Genomic DNA, 17,820 nt, shown 5'->3' on the forward strand with positions numbered 1-17,820 from the left:
AATGAAGGTGTGGGAGTCTGCAGGACAATGCTGTGGGCAGGACAAAGCAGTGCAGCAACATCCCTTGTTGTACTCTACTGCTATGCTCCCACGTCTATGTTCCCTAACTTTACCAACCGGTACTGACAAGCGCGGTGAGGTATTGTTACACCGACAGCCTCCATGGCGTGGGGAGGCCCTCATCCAGCAGTGGATTAGTGTTGAACTGTGGCACATCAATGCCGAGTCCAATTCCATTGTTTGTGGCTCATCGAATAATGTTTTTTTTTATTTAGACATGTACACGATCTGAACAAAACAAACCTGTATTATGTATTTGTATTGCTCGAGATCAGGGCTTTCACAACATTGTCTGTGATGCACAATGGCTCACGGCAAACAGAATGGAACTGCTACATTTACGAAGTGTAACATTTTGCATTATTAAAAATAACACCGAGTAGCACTGTGAAAATGCAGTGCTGCAAATGATAGCACAATAGTGGCCCATGCCACTGGAGAACCGCTATCATTTAGCTCGCTGTATCACCGTGACGATTGCACAACATTATCACGGATCTGGCTTGGTTACAGCTCAATAATCCATGCATCCTGGTGGTGAAAATTCCATTTGATATGTTTACTAATATCATAATCCGCGCCGTTTAATCAGACCAAAGCTCTCCTATCAGCCTGTGGCTTGTGGAAATGTTACATTCGTGTCCTTGTATATTCTCTGAGTGTGTCCTGGAATTGGATCAATCCATCTACTTTAATTTTCTCATCTTTATAACGCAGAGCCCCATCATCGGCTGAGCACATCATGAGCAGAAACGCAGGTAGTTTGATTTGTTTCAGCATTGCACTGCGTTCTGCAGTAAATGTAGGGTCATTCACTTTCAGGTTTGCGCTAAATTGGCTTCTGCGCCAGTCAGGGAGGGCCAGCGGTGTGGACTTGTGAAAGCCGGGGGATTAAAAGCGGCTGAGTGAAGTGTTGGTTCATTTCGCGATTAGTGTGCTAAGCACACTTTAATCAGGTGATTTGGGGCACTTAAAGCTCAAGTCGTTTTCTTTCCAAGTTCATCTTTATTCATTCATCATCATTATATTATAATTACCATCAATTGCTTTGCCAGAGCATTGTTCATTGCGTTCGACATTGCTAAAGCACACACCTTTAATCTTGATCTTATCGCTCACCTTATTGACCTATGTGTATATATGTACGTAGGCAAACTGATTTCCTGCTCAAATGAGCATTGGAACGTTTCTCATCTCCTGTTTACATCTCTGAACCAATCGTAGACATGCCGCATCGGATGGTGGGGGTTAGTTGACATCCACAGAGTGGTACGATAACTGTTTTACCGACCCCGTCGGGATGATAGGCTGAGTCAGCCTCACACCCGGATGTGACCTCACGGCATTCCGCTTGCGAGCCTGCCCGCTCTGCCGCTGAGCCCCCCAATTTAGCAACGTGCTAGAAGCACATCGCAAGTCGTGACGTGCGTAAGAGCATCAGCGGCAGGCGCACATCTCAAAAAGATGGACTAAGCGCGAGAGGCGGGTTCCGTGGGGTCGCCGGACTAGTCACCTAAATAAATAAATAACCACACCTCTGGCGAGTCGGATGATGCGGAGCTGTGTTCTTTTGCGACGTATCACTTGTAGCATTGCCAGGCCTGCCGACCTCCCACCCAGCGCACCCGCTGTCCCCAGGCGGAGAGCCCGGCCTGCCGGCTTCGCTCACGAGCGCCCGAGAGCGGCCGCCCAACGCCCGCGGCTGCGCACGTGAACAGACGGGCGCGTTGATTCTCCCCGCCTCTCGTGGGCGCACTGCGGAAGAGGCTCCCGGCCCCCATGGCCCAGTGTGTGTCCCGCCTGCTGGCACTAACTTCAAGTCGATGCACGGCGCATGACGATGACGGCGTGCGGAGATGGACGCGAATATTTGTTTTCGCGCAGTGAATCGTGTTCAGTAAAACATGAACTGGAGATTTTTTACATTAATCATCGCTTATTTAAGTATGTGTAGCGCTATTGGAGGTCCACAGCACCGTGCTTTCTTCAATTTATCTGATTATAATCACACATGGGCTTTAGATTACAGTCGGGCGAATCGCTCGCGATGGCGTATCGTTTGCCCATATTGCCCACCTGTTCACTGAATTGCGGCGTGCAACACGCTTCGATAATGACCGAGGTATTCATGAATTAAATGGGTCTGGCTGCTGCAACGCTTGGCGATCGCAATTGCTGACAGCGGAGTAAACAAGGGCCGTAAATCACATCGCAGGCGCGTCGATGGCGTGGCTTGTGCCCGCAAGAGCTCCTGCTCTTTAGAATGTGTCTCACTCATCCTGACTCGACAATGCTCCCTCCTGCAAGCCCTGCACCTGCCACCGTGACATTCAAACACCGCCTGGCCAACTGCGTTCTTGTACACTCCAGCGGCATGCAGAGTGACGCACGCTGTCAACTACGCTGCAGACATAAATAACAACACATCGGCATCATAGTAACTGTTTACAATGGTTAAATTGCTCAGCACGTCCATCAATAAAAACCACCAGAACACATGCTAAGAAGAAAGGCCATTGCCCGAATCATTGCCTATTACGTATCTTGTATATTTGTGTTTCACTGCGTGACGGACGTGTGGAGTTTTTGTTGTTGCTGTTTGTGCCTTTGCACCGCTGTCAAAGCAGTATCGGCGCAACGATTTGGAGCGACAGAATCGGTGCGGCTGGGCGGGGAGGGTTGGCGAGACAGCGGGAAGAGGAGCGCGAGCAGAGAGGGTCGTTCTTTTTTTACGATCAGTGGAAACAAGAAGATGCTCGGTGTAGTCGGCACTTTGCTTCGTTCATCATTTCGTTTTTTTTTTAAACTTTGCTTTATGTTAACCTCCATCTCTCGTCAAAACTCTCTCGCTCACTCGCTCCCTTCCTCTTTTTTACGAGCAGTGGAAACAAGAAGATGCTCGGTGTAGTCGGCACGTTGCTTCGTTCATCATTTCGTAAAAAAAAAATATTTAAACTTTGCTTTATGTAAACCCCCACCTCTCGCTCACTCTCTCGCTCTGCATGCAGCCCTTCTCGCACGTGCGGGCCCCAGACGGATCGCGACATCGCAGCACGGTGGGTCGCAGTGACGATGTGGGGCAGCTTTCGTTCAGCAGTGGCTGCTACTGCTGCTGCTGGTGACGACGACGATGTATGTTGAACTTCTTTCGCACGGTACGTCACCAACCGTGCTCATCGGAGGTGTGGGGGAATGACAACAAGCTAGACACAAAAAGCAGTTTCAAAGAAATTTGTTTTCAATCGAGATTATTTAAAAGTGCATCGCTCCAGTGGCGTCGTCATATAGGAAGGAAGAGCGTCTCAGACGGCCGCAGAAGCGCATCTGAAAGCGCGTGATGCAGCGACCGTCTTTTATCGATGGTTAGCCAAAAGCCGCTGCGATGGTGACCCAACTGCGTGGTCCAGCAGTGTACTGTGTGTACTGCGTGTACTGTGTAGTCCAGCAGTGTACTGTGTGTACTGCGTGTTCTGTGTGGTCCAGCAGTGTGCTGTGTAGTCCAGCAGTGTACTGTGTGTACTGCGTGTTCTGTGTGGTCCAGCAGTGTGCTGTGTAGTCCAGCAGTGTACTGTGTGTACTGTGTGTTCTGTGTGGTCCAGCAGTGTACTGTGTAGTCCAGCAGTGTACTGTGTGTACTGCGTGTTCTGTGTGGTCCAGCAGTGTACTGTGTGTACTGCGTGTTCTGTGTGGTCCAGCAGTGTTCTGTGTAGTCCAGCAGTGTACTGTGTGTACTGTGTGTTCTGTGTGGTCCAGCAGTGTACTGTGTAGTCCAGCAGTGTACTGTGTGTACTGCGTGTACTGTGTGTACTGCGTGTTCTGTGTGGTCCAGCAGTGTTCTGTGTGTACTGCGTGTACTGTGTGTACTGTGTGTTCTGTGTGGTCCAGCAGTGTACTGTGTGTACTGCGTGTTCTGTGTGGTCCAGCAGTGTTCTGTGTAGTCCAGCAGTGTACTGTGTGTACTGTGTGTTCTGTGTGGTCCAGCAGTGTACTGTGTAGTCCAGCAGTGTACTGTGTGTACTGCGTGTACTGTGTGGTCCAGCAGTGTACTGTGTAGTCCAGCAGTGTACTGTGTGTACTGCGTGTACTGTGTGGTCCAGCAGTGTACTGTGTGTACTGCGTGTTCTGTGTGGTCCAGCAGTGTACTGTGTGGTCCAGCAGTGTACTGTGTGTACTGCGTGTTCTGTGTGATCCAGCAGTGTACTGTGTGGTCCAGCAGTGTTCTGTGTGGTCCAGCAGTGTACTGTGTGTACTGCGTGTTCTGTGTGGTCCAGCAGTGTACTGTGTGGTCCAGCAGTGTACTGTGTGGTCCAGCAGTGTACTGTGTGTACTGCGTGTTCTGTGTGGTCCAGCAGTGTACTGTGTGTACTGCGTGTACTGTGTGGTCCAGCAGTGTACTGTGTAGTCCAGCAGTGTACTGTGTGTACTGCGTGTTCTGTGTGGTCCAGCAGTGTACTGTGTGTACTGCGTGTACTGTGTGGTCCAGCAGTGTACTGTGTGGTCCAGCAGTGTACTGTGTGGTCCAGCAGTGTACTGTGTGTACTGCGTGTTCTGTGTGGTCCAGCAGTGTACTGTGTGTACTGCGTGTACTGTGTGGTCCAGCAGTGTACTGTGTAGTCCAGCAGTGTACTGTGTGTACTGCGTGTTCTGTGTGGTCCAGCAGTGTACTGTGTGTACTGCGTGTACTGTGTGTACTGCGTGTTCTGTGTGGTCCAGCAGTGTACTGTGTGTACTGCGTGTTCTGTGTGGTCCAGCAGTGTACTGTGTAGTCCAGCAGTGTACTGTGTGTACTGCGTGTACTGTGTGTACTGCGTGTTCTGTGTGGTCCAGCAGTGTACTGTGTGTACTGCGTGTTCTGTGTGGTCCAGCAGTGTACTGTGTAGTCCAGCAGTGTACTGTGTGTACTGCGTGTACTGTATGTACTGCGTGTTCTGTGTGGTCCAGCAGTGTACTGTGTGTACTGCGTGTACTGTGTGTACTGCGTGTTCTGTGTGGTCCAGCAGTGTACTGTGTGTACTGCGTGTACTGTATGTACTGCGTGTTCTGTGTGGTCCAGCAGTGTACTGTGTGTACTGCGTGTACTGTGTGTACTGCGTGTTCTGTGTGGTCCAGCAGTGTACTGTGTGTACTGCGTGTTCTGTGTGGTCCAGCAGTGTACTGTGTAGTCCAGCAGTGTACTGTGTGTACTGCGTGTACTGTGTGTACTGCGTGTTCTGTGTGGACCAGCAGTGTACTGTGTAGTCCAGCAGTGTACTGTGTGTACTGCGTGTACTGTGTGTACTGCGTGTTCTGTGTGGACCAGCAGGGCACTTTCCCAACTGTGTTGCCGGCAATCAGTGGCTTTGTCAGGGAGTGGGGTGAGTGGGCGGGATGCTTCAGTTCGGTTGGACGCGAGTGGATAATGCCCCTTTTGTCGAGGATGGCACAGCGACAAAACGCTTAATTATTACTGCACTTCATCATCAGCCATGATCGATCACCTGCTGGATAAAGGCCTCCCCATGCCACCTCTTAAGATTTTGCAATGTGATAATCCACACAGAATGTCATCAATTGTACGTTAATACACTTATTATTGACATTATGTAGAGTCTAATATACATATTTATGCTCCTATTTGGTACTTTAAAAATGGGAAATGTTGCCTTTGTTACTATACATAGACATTTGTCAATCCACTGCGGGAAGAAGGCATCCGTTTGCCATGGGGGGGGGGGGGGTGTTTGACCATATTTCACCACGCTGGTCACTGCAGGTGTGTCGAGAGAGGAGGGACCCCACTCATGTTGGTCACTGCCTTGGATCGAACTCTGGAGGTCTAATTCATCGTGCAGTGCGCAAGCCACTCTGCTACCACTCCCCTCGTCATTATTGTATTGTATTAGTTGTTTATTTGCCTCGACATTACTCTTCGATGTTACAAAGGAATGTGTATAGAGGTACTGTCTGACGTCTCTCATATCGCAAGATCCGTAGATTCGTCGCATACCAGCAGCCACGTGTGAAGTTGCCAGACTTCTGTCCCGCACACATTGAAGCCGTGTTGATGTACGCAGTGAAGTATTTTTGTGTAACCAGTAACCAGTTGAGAACTCAGCCTCGTATGCAAGAGGGATATGTGTACATATCACGCAGAGTAGGATCAAGACGGGTCACAACTGGTGTTTCATAGCGAGCATGTCGACATCAGTGGCGTCAGTGATATCGCACTTACCGCCCATGCTGTCCCATCAGGGCCGTGTCTATTTTGCTGTCAACGTCGGGTTGGTCAAACCAGTTCACTTTTGTACCTCGGCTTGTGATCGTTCGGCGTGGCCCAATCGTGAGTTGCAAAAAATGTTGCTGCTGACACGTGGATGTTGCAGTGAATTGTCTCGGCGGACTGCCGCTGTTGATGGTAGTGCTGTTGGTGGTGGTGGTGCTGTGGTGGTAGTGCTGTTGGTGCTGGTGGCGGTGCTGTGGTGGTGGTGCTGTGGTGGTGGTGCTGTGGTGGTGGTGCTGTTGGTGGTGGTGGTGCTGTGGTGGTGATGCTGTGGTGGTGGTGCTGTGGTGGTGGTGCTGTTGGTGGTGGTGGTGCTGTGGTGGTGGTGCTGTGGTGGTGCTGTGGTGGTGGTGCTGTGGTGGTGGTGCTGTGATGGTAGTGCTGTTGGTGGTGGTGGTGCTGTGGTGGTGGTGCTGTGGTGGTGGTGCTGTGGTGGTAGTGCTGTTGGTGGTGGTGGCGGTGCTGTGGTGGTGCTGTGGTGGTGGTGCTGTGGTGGTGCTGTGGTGGTGGTGCTGTTGGTGGTGGTGCTGTGGTGGTGGTGGTGCTGTGGTGGGGGTGGTGCTGTGGTGGTAGTGGTGCTGTGATGGTAGTGGTGCTGTTGGTGGTGGTGGAGATGGTGGTGGTGCTGTTGGTGGTGGTGGTGTTGGTGGTGGTGGTGGTGGTGCTGTTGGTAGTGGTGCTGTTGGTGGTGATGGTGGTGGTGCTGTGGTGGTGGTGGTGCTGTGGTGGTGGTGGTGCTGTGGTGGTAGTGGTGCTGTTGGTGGTGGTGGTGATGGTGGTGGTACTGTTGGTGGTGGTGGTGGTGGTGGTGGTGTTGGTGGTGATGGTGGTGGTGCTGTGGTGGTGGTGGCGGTGGTGCTGTTGGTGGTGGTGTTGGTGGTGGTGCTGTTGGTGGTGGTGGCGGTGGTGGTGTGGTGGTGGTGGTGGTGCTGTGGTGCTGTTGGTGGTGGTGTGGTGGTGGTGCTGTTGGTGGTGGTGGTGGTGCTGTTGGTGGTGGTGCTGTTGGTGGTGGTGTGGTGGTGGTGGTGCTGTTGGTAGTGCTGTTGGTGGTAGTGCTGTTGGTGGTGGTGGTGGTGGTGCTGTGGTGGTGGTGGTGCTGTTGGTGGTGGTGGTGCTGTGGTGGTGGTGCTGTTGGTGGTGGTGGTGGTGCTGTGGTGGTGGTGGTGGTGCTGTTGGTGGTGCTGTGGTGGTGGTGCTGTTGGTGGTGGTGGTGGTGCTGTGGTGGTGGTGGTGCTGTTGGTGGTGCTGTGGTGGTGGTGCTGTTGGTGGTGGTGGTGCTGTGGTGGTGGTGGTGTTGTTGGTGGTGGTGGTGCTGTGGCGGTGCTGTGGTGGTGGTGGTGCTGTGGCGGTGCTGTTGGTGGTGGTGGTGCTGTTGGTGGTGGTGCTGTTGGTGGTGGTGCTGTTGGTGGTGGTGGTGCTATTGGTGGTGGTGGTGCTGTTGGTGGTGGTGCTGTTGGTGGTGGTGGTGCTGTGGTGGTGGTGATGCTGTTGTTGGTGGTGGTGCTGTAGTGGTGGTGGTGCTGTTGGTGGTGGTGGTGCTGTGGTGGTGGTGATGCTGTTGTTGGTGGTGGTGGTGGTGCTGTAGTGGTGGTGGTGCTGTTGGTGGTGGTGATGCTGTGGTGGCGTTCCGCCTCGTGATGGGAGTGCTGCGCTGTTTGTCCGCCACTCTGCTGAACTGCACTTTCCAGATTGGAATGTGTTCTCTATGCGAAAACTAAAAAATCTCTCTCACTTGTTAGCCTGCCAGCAAGCGTGAACGTCTGCTCTCACACAACTTCTGGGGGAGGTATTGTATTAGTTGTTTATTTGCTTCGACATTACACTTCGATGTCTTCCTCTCGTGTGTTTTTGTAACAAAAATAAGAATATATTTCTACGTTGGTGTCACATACGAATACTGTATACAGCTGGCAAGGTAACTCGCACGTAGAGCAAGTGGCTCGCAATTGGACAGATGTGAGTTCAAATCCTCAGGGAGTTGACTCAGCCAATCAGTCCTCATTGGCGGATAAAATTACTACCACTTTGGGTGTTCGGACATTAAGAGTGGTTTGTCCTCTGGAGAAACTCACCCGCATCATCGGAATGTGGAATTTCCGCCACTGACTTGGGTCAGTGAAGAAAAGACGAGGACTGGCTACGATTTTCCTTTGAAAAAAGTCAATGACTTTGACCTGTTTTGGTATGAGTATTTAATGTTTCATTGACTGTTGTTAAACTTTACAGTTTAAATGGTGCGGTACAATCTGGGAATTACGATTTAACGAGAAAAGATGCGCACGGACGATGTCAAGCCCAAACGAAAATGAGATTTTTACATTAAAATTTATGATCATCAAAAATGTAATGTAAGGTGCCCCATGAATAATACAAGAGCACTTGAATCGCTTGACCTCGTGCATTATCTATCGCCTGGTGGTCACCTGCGGCAGGTGAAAGTGCAATTTGATTTCTTCATCGAGGGCTAATAAATGTATCCTTTCTTTGAACGGCAGGGCAAGAGGGAGGGGTGGAGGTGACTTTCACTTCCCCGAAATAAGAGTGGACACATTCTTTGATGAGCTCCGCGGTGATCCAGAGATATCCGGCGATGCTGTGCCAGCCGCCTGGAGGAGACAGCAGAGAGGGTTTCTCCACGGATGAAGAGCCCCTGATTCAGCCGGAACAACGTGACGACTTGCGACCTCAACATGTATCCCGCTGACCAAAACAAATTGCAACAGAAAACATGTTCCGCCTTTTTATGTGGTCAACGTTTGCAATCTTTGTTGTTTTCTTTCCAGATTTTGAAGAAAAGTATCAAACAATATATATTTTAAACGTACAGTACCTGTACAAAGCTTGCATCGAAGCACGACGTTTAGATAGATAGTCTTTAACAGATTGTGCTAACTCTGTACGCAATTCATTTGATGCAGAAAAGTCTCTGGGCAAGAATGTTGGTGCTGCACATTATCACGTAATGATGCATAGCTTTATCAATTAAATGCGATTCGTATGCTTGTGATGCATGCATAGAACGCTAGTGCAATAATCTATGATCTATAATTATACAAATCATATGCTTATGTTACATTAATGCGAATGGGGCAAAAACATTTCTTACAAATGAGACGGAACCAATAATGAATAAAACAAATGATATTGTTACGAAAAAACGAGACAAAATCCCTCAATTCTTGAATCAAATATTATCATTAAATGGTGACATTTCGTCGAATTGCTCGAGGTTGGGTGAGAGTGAATTGTTGCGGCATAATTCACACGCAAGCAGTGAATGACTCTTGCTGCTGCTGCGTTTTGTGTCAACTGGGCCAGGTTATACGGAACATCAACCAGTACGCTCGGACCAAGACGCTGGCGCAGGGCTTCCTGGACATGGCTCTCTTCACGGCCAACGTCTCGCAACTCAAGCACTTGCTGCAGCAAGGAGCAGCCACAGACTTCTACTACTTCCTCTTCGTCCTGCTCGTCAGTTCCCGCTCACATCCGCCGCACGCACACACACACACCCTATCCTGGGAGTTGAAAGACTTGTGGGAGAGTGGGTGGGAGATTCCTGGGAGCTGGGAAATTTGGGGAGAGTGGGTGGGAGATTTCTGGGAGCTGGGAGACTTTGGGAGAGTGGGTGATTTTCCGACATGCCCCTCCCCCTGACAATTATCAACAACAACCATGATCTAGCCACTGCTGATCGAAGGCCACCCAAAGCTGTCACCATATATCATGATGTCGTGATTTAACAATCCGCCAGATTCCTGCGCAGGGGTTGATTTTATCGCTCCGTCTCCATAGTAGACGTCCTCATGAGCGTATTGTCTCTATTGTCTGGCACTCCACCGTCAGTATAGACCACTGTCCATCGTTCCCTCGAATGACGTGTCCTGCCAAAACCCCTCTTACGTTTCACAACTGGCAATGTGATGATGCCTCTGTAGTCAACGTACGTTTGGTCGTCATGGTAATAGGGCCGGTGCCATTTTCTTCCAGTCGTTTTGCACAGTGAGGGCAGAGCTCTGTTATGAGTTGCCGCCTTTCGCGGTTGTTCCCGTTTTTCATTAATATTAAAGAGTTCCATTGTTATCAGGCCATCCTGAGTATGGTCATCTTTGACTACATAAGTACGTAAGATGCCGAATTAGAAAGCAGACGAAACCTCTGCTGCCCCTCAGTGTAATTCCCAGCATGCACCTCTCCATGCCTCTTTGCATACTTTTTTCTCTTAGCGAGTAACTTTTCTCTGAACTACAATCACCTAACTCTGACATGTAAATGCTTTTTCTACACGAAATTGGCCATATTGTATTGGCGTGCACATCTTGTTTTCATATCTATTGGGCAAAATGTCAACATACAGAGAGGCATTTGGTATTGAGAGGACAAGTGTATTGTATCCGGTGTGTGGGTAGAGCCCACTGCTGTTTTTACTGTCGCCGACAATGAAAACGAGGTTCCATGTCAATTAATTTATGAAGATTCGATAAAAACGCCCAACCTAAGTAAACGCTAAATGGGCCATCTCACGGAAGCGTAATAACAAGAACAATGCATGCATATTGAACGAGGGAATGACACGGCCTCTTTTATGTATATTGCACCAACCTGCTACATAAAACAGTAAATAATGTATTACATTCAATGCTGTGATTGTTAGGTTCTATTTCGTAGTTTCACGATTGTGGAACTGACCGCATGCATGATAATACAACATTCTTTCCACAAGGCACATTTCTCAACAGGACATGGCATCAATAGTCATTAGCAAATACTGTAACTATTCGTTGAATGTTATTTACAAATAATTATCATTGAAACGTTTTTATTTGCGACGCAGCTTAGCCTATATCAGCTTGACCTAGAAACCCATGCGTGATTGTTCGGGTGTAGTCATTAATCTTTCACTTCTTGCAGTGCATTTCAGTTTTATTGCAGCTTATCGTGGCCGGCCTGCTGATCTACAAAGGCTCCATGAATGTTGAGAACGACGACCCTGAGCGGAAGCTGGGCGACAGGTGAGCATGCGTGAGAGATTGCGTCACAGTGCTGGACAGGTGTTTGTCTGATTTGTCATTGTCGTGGTCTTTGCTTTTACCAAAGAAAGAAAACTTCCCGGCGCTTATTTGAAACATGTTGTTTTCCTTTTGCTATGCCCGCACGAGTGCAGAAACATTAATATAAGGTTGAAATATCCAGATCAATGCTGTCTCGTGCACCAAACAAGGGGTGGAATGGAATAATAGAGCCCTTGCAAGAGAATTGAGAATAAAGCCATCGATTTTCTAACAGTCAATTCTACTGGGCGGTCAATAGCCGCTACATTTTCACTACGCACCAACCTGGGATGTTTTCACGGAGCCGTTTGGGATTTAAACTTTACCTGCTTTACCCTGAAACTCTGAACCATTATTTGCAAAGAGGAGTGGTGAAAAGTGTCTATATTATTGGTGTGTTGATGTTGTTGTTGTTTCATTGTTTAGTGACATTTCCGGACTGCTCTGTTGAACTGTGTGCTCTTGCCAGGCAGGCATTGTCACAGTGGGTGGCTTCATGTGGCACTTGCACTACTTTCTGTCGGCAGTCATCGCATATGCATATTAATTTATGAATAACGCAATTGCCATACAATTGAAAATTAAAATGCACTTTTTTACGACTGTATTTTGGTTTTAAATTAGTGGGTGATTAAACAGGTCTTCTTAAACTTGTTTTTGATTGGGATAAGCATGGTTGGAAATAGAATCAAGCTATTTATTTAAGATGGGATTTTGCGACGTTGGGTTAGAGTGGTAGTACAGTGGTTAGTGCACTAACCAACGAAACTCGGACACTCGAATTTAATTCCTCGCCACATCTGGCATTAGTGGCGAGTGATATCCGAACCGGTCCTGGAACCTTTTCTGTTCACCACTCTACACTAACCACCACAGTGAAGTAAGGTCGAACAACCCCCATGACCAAAAAAGGCACAAGACGAGCCAATGCCTCTTTCGCAGTCGGGGTGGGGGCTTCTTTTTCAGAAGCGAAGTTCCCGGCAGGTGCAGCGAGCGAAACGTCGGACGCGACACCAAAGAGCACGCTTCACAACACGAAAACCCGTCGTCGAGTCATACCGCACGACCACGCTCGTGAGATTAGAGACGCTTCTTAATTGGTGAAAACTATGGGGGGGGGGGGGTGAGGGAGAAAAAAACCTCGCCACTGCCATCCCATCGCAGCAGATAAAACAAGAAAAACAATCATTTACCGCTAGCTTGCTCGCATATCTTCACGGTGTCAGTCCGCGTCACCTTTTCCCAGGTCACGACCTCCACCTGCCCATTTGTGCCTCAATCTGACGCTGCCGCTTTCACGCGTCGTTGACGTAACCCCGGTGGCTGAGCCCCTGAATTTCGAACAGTGCAAATATTATAGTCCATTTGTCGTGCCCGGGCTGTAGTGCGCCATAGGTTTCACGATGGATGATCTTGTCGTCTACGTGAGCCAATCTTACCCCTTTTTTCAAGGCTTCCTTGCTGTCCTCTATCAGCCTCCCACTTAGGTCAAAACCGAGAGCTCACCGCTTTATTCTGTGATGGTCTCGTGTCTATTTTGGGGCAGTCAGGGGGGGGGAGGTGCTTCCCCATACATCAGCCGATGCCTCATCTTGCAGGCAACGGCGCTCTCTTGTTCTGTTTAACCACGCTTTCCTTATATTGCCCCAAATAAGGCCGAGCCACGACAGTAAAGGCCGAGCGTCAGTGCTTCTCGCCGCGTGCATTCCCTGCAGCCACCCTGACACCTCGAGCCACGGCAGGCACAGGCTGCACCATAGGTGCTAATTAGAATTGATGCTTTTAAATTAGTTTTGGAAAACTGTCCTCGGTTTTTTTTTATCCCCCCCACCACACACCCTCCCCCCTGATCATTGTTATTATTTTATTATTAATTATAATAATTAGCTACAGCGGTGGAAATATTTTGCCCGTACATGTCAAGGTTACAAATGATCTGCAGTCTGTAATGGATGAGATTACCTTGTGTTGTTGATTCCTATTCGTGTTTTTTTAACATAAAAAATAAAATGAATCGTCTATTCACCCACCAGAGAATGTGCACGTGATTCTTCGAATCCCTGTCGTTCCCAAGGGGGATTCCTGAATGCGTGCCATTATCCTCTCGGAGTATTTTTTGCCGTGGGCAATGCTGATACCAACGTAAATAAATGAACGCCGTACGTTTGCTCTAAACGCCGTGCCTAAAGCACAAAGGCTATCACAACGTTTCACAGGTGGGATAGAGTCTGCCATGCTGTTGCCTCATGGGTTGTTTCCCACACAATTGTCCAGTTAGTAAAAAAATATCTCGAACCATCACATCAAGCGCTCTTCGCTTCCCTGTGCCCCGCTGTGCCACGCAGGATGCATCTGGTGAACAACTTGGCAACGGGTCTCATCCTGGTGATCACCGCTGTCAACGTCTTCATCACTGCCTTCTGGTTCACGCCGCAGCCCCAAGGCAATCCCCACTAAATCCGCTCCGACGAGAGTCTCCGGGAGAATCCATATTGTGTGTCAAATTTAGGCCAAACAAATTGCGCTTCGTTTGAAGTGGTCAAAGCTCGCGAATTCATAAGGATTTCCATGGGTGAAGGAACGCGACTTGCGATAAGCTCGCCGGAGAGAAATAAACGATTGTGTTCGAGATCCAAATGCAGCGCGCGGAGGTCGCCGCGTGTGCCAAAGTGGAAACGTCGCTGTCAGATGGAACGGGAAGCAGAAAGGAATTCGATTTGAGTGATGTTGGGAAAGATACTCGAGGAGTGCAGTGACAAAAACGCTGCATCCGGTTCAAATCTGCTGCGATGTTTCTCGGGGTGCGGATGAAGTTCTCATCTTCGCTGAACGTGTGCTGCATTTAACAAGGGTGGCATGAAAATAAATAATCGTCTTGTCTCATGGACAAAGGCCATGTCATTCAGATTGACCCGGCGCACTTTAAAGGAATGCATTAACGTGCGTGTCAAATTCTGGTCAGCTCTGCTCGATGCACCGAGACGAACAAAAATCACTAAAATAACAATGCTGCTCACAGTTGTTTCACCATTTACAATTTAGAGGCACGCATTGTACACTGCGGCTTAATGGCATCAATATATTTAATATAAAAATTATAACAGTTTGGCAAAATTTACTTGCGTGAATCGTTCCAATGTCTATTCTTTTGAATCCGTTATTTGTGCCGAGTAAAAAATAGAGTTGGGACATCATTGAGAAATAAAAAGGTTTAATTGGCTTAAATAGGTTAGTACGGTGACATTTTATTGCCTGCAAAAATAAAGTTTCCTAAACAATTTATCTCGTTCCAGTCACGCTGCTGTTTAGCACTGCAACCGCCATCTCGATAATTGCGTAATGGCATTCTAATCGCTTGTAAATGTATCTATCGGGTCATGAGAGCCACTTTTGGATGTGGCGCCAATTGGCGGCTGCTTTTTGGTAGGCACACTTAGAAGAGAGCATGCCTGAGCCCTGCAGGTCTTGGAAGCGAAGCAGGTTTGAGCCTGTTTGGTAAGCCTGCTTGTGTGGGGGACCACCAGTGCTTGCCAGGGGTTGTCGGAACGTGGAAGTGAAGATGGCCAGCAGAGGGTAGTGGACAGCGGTGCATGCGATTGGCACGTCATTAATAGTCAATGTGCTGGAGGTCGATCTGCGGAACGAGCCTATCTGTGCAAAGCTTGGAGTATTATCTCCTCGTATATGTGAGTTGGATTTCTCCAGATCGTATGTACGTTGAACTTCTATCGCACCGTTCGTAGCCAACCGTGCTAATCGGAGGTGTAGGGGAAGGACAACAAACCAAACACTCATAAGGCGAATTGGCAAAACATCCCAGCTGCAGCAGGAGCCTCTGCAGAGGAGTCTTGAGGCCCGGCGAGGCTGTCCCAAGCAATGATTGAGCGTTCCACATGGCAAGGTTGGAGCGATGGCGCTTTAATCGTGGCAACCCGAGTGCAACTCCCAACCACAGATGCGTGCAGTGGTAAGTGGCATATGAACCGGTTCACCAACAACCAGCGCTCACCAGCGTGGTGCGGTATGGTCAAACAACCCACATGAACGACACTGCACAGGGGAGGCGTTCATCCAGCAGCGAATTAACAAAGGGCTATACATTGTTATCATTTATATACGTGTGTGTGTGGGCATTGAGTCGGCTTCAGTGTGCTGTGTATCTTTTTAGTACAGTATATACCATTATCGCATGGCTGACAAGGCAGGAACGCCGCTGAAAAGGAGTCTTGAGACTCAGCGGTTCTTTCCTGGACGCTTAGTATAGGGAGATGTGTATATATACGTGTGTGTGTGTATGTGTGTGTATGTGTGTGTATGTGTGTGTGTATGTGTGTATGTGTGTGTATGTGTGTGTATGTGTGTGTATGTGTGTGTGTATGTGTGTGCTCGTTGGAAATTCCTTCTGCGCGTGGCGCAACTTTTGTACGCTGTGGGCCTTGGAGCAGCATGTGCTGTTATCCTGTGGCTGCCAAGCTGCGCACGTTTAATCATTGAAAGTCCATGCGACGTTAATTGAATTTTAATCAAAACGCCGCTGCGCCGCTAACGTCGCCCTGATTCGGCTTGATGGGTGCGCGAGGGAGAAGACTGATCTGACACAAGCAGCGATGGTTGCCTCTAACGAAGGTTCTGCAAATATTTTGCCATGATTAAGGATGTGTTGCTATCCATTCACCGGCTCTGTTGTCATGCTCACAAAACGGTGCTCCAAATAAAAATTATAATAAATGCTTCCTACAATTGCGTCCTTGCTTGCTCCGGATAAAATAAATACCACGTGAGATTGTAACACCGAACTCCACCTACCACCAAAGCATCCTCCGCACAACACTCTCAGATTTGTATTTTCGTGTTACAGCCATACGCCGTGAATCCCCCCACGAACCGGCATCATCCAGCAGTGGATTGTGGATTGACAAGGGTTGTCATGGTCAATATTATGCTTTGTCATCACCAGCCGTGGTAAATATAAATACACTGCTGGACGAAGGCTTCCCCAAGCCACCACCGACTCTCACGAACCCAGAAATGTGACAATAGTCCACCCGGCACTTGCACGCGAATTGATTGCGTTGCTTCCATCTCCTCCATCATGGATATCCTCACGGAATCGTTTCATCCTTGGCCGCCACTCCGTTATTAGTCTTTGACCATCTGCCATCATCCTTTCTAAGCGATGTGTCCTGCCCAAGCCCACTCACTCGTCTTTAGTAGGTGGGCTTGCGCAGCACACGCTGAACGATGCCGTGAGATCGAGCGAAATGAGTATACTGTGGACGAACAAAGAACAGACAAAGATGCCCCGTGTAGCCTTGAACAGTACTGCCAGGGCCAGTGCTGTTCGCGAGTGCCAATTCAAGTCGACACGGCACATGAGGAGTTTGGTGGGCAGCACTGTGCCTGACAGCGTGTTTCCCGAGTGCTGATGTTTAGACACTGCACCAGGTACTCAATTAAGACAGATGCGACATTGGGGAGGCCCAGGACTGGTCCAGAAATGCATGAGTGATGTTGTCTGTGAGCAGGAATGGAACTATGGCCACCGTGTTTGTAGCGGAGTACGTTAAGCACCGCGGCACCAGTCCCCACAAAATAAGCACACACAGAGAAGCCCATGAGATATATTTGACACCTTTGCGAAAATAGGATTGGATGTGGTCCAGGCGCGTGTGTGCTATTCAAGCGCACGTCTACAACTTAAAAAAAGAACTCTCTGTTTCTTCTAACAAATGCATCAACTTTCTTCACACGAATAAGACGGTGAAAGAACTGCTTTGCTACACTCACAAACGGACCCGTCTGTCTCTCGCCACCTTGATAACCATCGAACATGGGTGGCTGCATCTGTTGCAAATTCGCAAATGACTGTGAGCGAGAGGTTACTTCACTATAAATAGTCTCTTTCTTAAAAACAACGTGGGACATTCATCTGTTGTCGTCGTATTCTTGGCAGCAGCACGGCGTTGTGCAAGCGTCAGGTGAAAGCGATTTCATTCTGAAATGAGCCTTGAAACGTCGTCACTGGTGTGAACAAACTTCTCTTCACAGCCCTGAGCCGGTGATGCTGGAAATTCCACATTCCTGTGGTGGGGGCGAGTACCTCAAGAGGACACGTCCCAATGCGGAACGATGACCTCCGATTTGGATCGCACAATTGCGACATCTCCTCCTGCTGCAAAAGTCTTGGCAGGGCCCTCGTCCTGAACAAGAGACTCAGTGGGGCTATCTTGAGTGAACGAACAAACAGAGAGGATCGTGTGGCCTTGCTCACCTTCGTTGTGTTGTTGGGGGCCGGAGTTGAGTTGACCCTCGACGAAGATTTTAATTCAGATTGCAAGCCTCTCGCTCAACTGCTGAGCAATCTGGCCGAATATGTTTCATATCCTGATTCATCACTCTGTATGGTAGGTCATGTATCCATAACCTACCATACATTTTTCCATGCAAATT

At 48.8% G+C, this 17,820-nt stretch overlaps 1 protein-coding gene across 1 annotated transcript; it reads left to right on the top strand.

The window, feature by feature from the left end:
• Positions 1-2,973: 2,973 nt before the first annotated feature.
• Positions 2,974-13,912, top strand: LOC144942161 (ninjurin-2-like). Its single transcript, XM_078868920.1, has 5 exons — positions 2,974-3,215; positions 8,815-9,011; positions 9,638-9,790; positions 11,231-11,331; positions 13,716-13,912. Exons 2-5 carry the CDS (start codon positions 8,877-8,879, stop codon positions 13,825-13,827), a joined length of 501 nt encoding a protein of 166 aa, XP_078725046.1. The 5' UTR covers positions 2,974-3,215; positions 8,815-8,876; the 3' UTR covers positions 13,828-13,912.
• The last annotated feature ends 3,908 nt before the right edge of the window (positions 13,913-17,820 follow it).

Source organism: Lampetra fluviatilis, chromosome 26 (assembly GCF_964198595.1).
Source record: "Lampetra fluviatilis chromosome 26, kcLamFluv1.1, whole genome shotgun sequence".
NCBI classification, from domain to species: domain Eukaryota; kingdom Metazoa; phylum Chordata; class Hyperoartia; order Petromyzontiformes; family Petromyzontidae; genus Lampetra; species Lampetra fluviatilis.